The sequence below is a fragment of the Penaeus chinensis genome, chromosome 43 (assembly GCF_019202785.1).
Source record: "Penaeus chinensis breed Huanghai No. 1 chromosome 43, ASM1920278v2, whole genome shotgun sequence".
NCBI classification, from domain to species: Eukaryota; Metazoa; Arthropoda; class Malacostraca; order Decapoda; family Penaeidae; genus Penaeus; species Penaeus chinensis.
The window spans coordinates 6,334,143-6,336,642 of NC_061861.1; the positions used below are offsets into that span (position 1 = coordinate 6,334,143).

The 2,500-nt window shown below is 31.8% G+C and overlaps 1 protein-coding gene across 2 annotated transcripts in view; it reads right to left on the bottom strand.

Annotated features, from left to right (window-relative positions):
- LOC125024595 (cyclin-dependent kinase-like 1) overlaps positions 1–2,500 on the bottom strand; it is a 140,913-nt gene that overhangs the window by 129,478 nt on the left and 8,935 nt on the right. The window contains exon 3 of one of the 2 annotated variants that reach the window (XM_047612406.1): positions 1,769–2,057. In XM_047612406.1, coding sequence (XP_047468362.1) covers positions 1,769–1,863 — 95 coding nt within the window. In that variant the 5' untranslated portion in view covers positions 1,864–2,057. Of the gene's footprint in view, positions 1–1,768; positions 2,255–2,500 lie in introns of those variants that run through there. The other variant, XM_047612407.1, reaches the window with a different exon arrangement.

Genomic DNA, 2,500 nt, shown 5'->3' on the forward strand with positions numbered 1-2,500 from the left:
CTGATTGTGCTTAACTGAAAATCAATCGTGTGTAAATGCTGACATTGTATTCACAGTTGGAAGATCGTGTGTGTGTGTGTGTGTGTGTGTGTGTGTGTGTGTGTGTGTGTGTGTGTGTGTGTGTGTGTGTGTGTGTGTGTGTGTGTGGATAGATAGAGAGGTAGATAGATATGCATGCATGCATGTATGCATACATACATACATACATACATATGTACATATATGTGTGTGCGTTTGCGTATGTATGTATGTATGTGTGCGTGTGTGTGTGCGTGTGTGTGTGTGTGTGTATGTGTGTGTGTGTATGTGTGTGTGTGTGTATATATGTGTGTGTGTGTATGTGTGTGTATGTATGTATGTATGTATGTATGTATGTATGTATGTATGTATGTATGTATGTATGTATGTATGTATGTATGTATGTATGTATGTATGTAGGTAGGTATGCATTTATGTATGTACTTATGTATGTATCTATGTATGTATGTATGTTGATACCGTGAAGTTGATATACAGATGAAATCTGAATTAACAGTTTGCCATAAATTTTCATTAACTAAATAGATAGACATAGATATAGCTTCTGATGTAAATATAATAGATAGACATTGTGGGTAGATATAGATAAAGATATAACCACTATTGCAATTCAGTTTTTAAAGCAAAGAAAATGCCCTCGCCTTCCAAGCACTTTGAATTGCGTGTCTGTTGAAAGATAACTTTGAACGATAACTGTTAATTATCCTCTTGGTCGTTCGATACAGCACTTGTTTATTTACTGAACTTTCAATTTTCCTCGACGTGTAATGAACGACATCCGTCAATTACCTAATAAACTGTGCATTTCTGTAATAATTTATTTTCTGCCTGAGGGTAGTAACAGATTATCTAAAACGAACGGTGGGAAATATGCGAAATACGCTTTGATATTGTTGAAGGTAAAATCGGGAAATATTTTTTCAAAACGTTAATATCTAGAGAAAATAAACACAATATATAGAGTAAATATTATTTGATTTTAGGCTTCATATATTTACCAAAAGTAAATAAAGTACAATGCGCGACTCCTCTGATGAAAATATACAAAAATAATGACAATAAGAAGGTAATATTATATCTCATTCAGCTTATTAATTAAAATAATGATGATAATTAATAAATAAAGTAAGATAGCTCAACCTGATACGCAACCCAAGTTAGGAGGGTAAAAAATACATGAAAAAATACAGTTCATGGAAAGTGCCTTATTGCTAGTGCTCCCTAATCCACTTTCTAAATACAAATTTGCGAACAATTTTCTAAACACAATTTTGAGAACAATTTTCTAAATATAATTTTGAGATTTCTTTTTTTTTTTTACATATAATTTTGAGAACAATTTTCAAAATACGATTTTGAGAACGATTTTCTAAATACAATTTTGAGGACAATTTTCTAAATAAAACTTCGATACAAAAATGAAAAAAAGTCTACTGTCACTGCACCATTTTCTATGACAGACTCATCTCGTAATAAATCCTTTAAATCCTTCTTAAATCTACACGGATCCAGAAGGCCACCATAAGAATCCAACCAATAAACCACAATACAACCAACAACATAAGGAAAAGACCCCTTCTCCGTCTATATATATAAGCAAACACATTAATAAACCGGTTAGTAACCTAGAGTAACCTACACTGTAGTACAAGTAACAGACTCGACTGAACTTCACGGAAAATCAGCCACATGCAAAAAACGCTAACGCCACATTCGGCCTGGGACTCACCTGGCGACGAGCTGGGGAGGTGGCGCCCCCCCGAGGAAAAGCTCCCTGAATTTGTTTTCCCAAAAAGCTCTCTCCATCCCACCGCCGCTGTACATGGCGCTGCGATCTGCTCTGTGTTTACGTCACGTCTTGCATCTCGGTTCGGGTTTCTCTTTAGGGTTCACATTGTTTTTTTTTTTTTCTGTTTTTTTTTTCTGTTTCTTCTTGAGTATTCTCCGTTTCCTGTTACTTATTTTTTTTTTCTTTTGGGTTCTTTTTGTCTTATCTCTCACTTCTATTTCATTTACATCTATTAATTAGAGAAAAGTAAGCAAGTTATATTAATGATGTACGGCCTGTAATCTTGAAAAAAAAAAAACACTACAGCTCTTACCAGCTCTTATATTACTAAAACAATAACGATTGCCATTATTAGTGTTATCATTATCATCATTATACTGGTGTAGTAATGATTAAAGAATAATAATAAAAACAACAGATGATAAGGATTGTGATAATATCAATAATGATAATAATTATAACAATAATGATAATGATGATAACAAGAGAAATGCCAATTAGCAATAATGATACCATGATAATAATAATAATAATAATAATGATAATAATAACAATAATGACGAAGAAAATGACACTGATGATAATAATAATAAGTGATAATAAATAAAGAAAAATAATAATGATAATAATAATAATAATAATAATAATAATAATAATAATAATAATAACAAT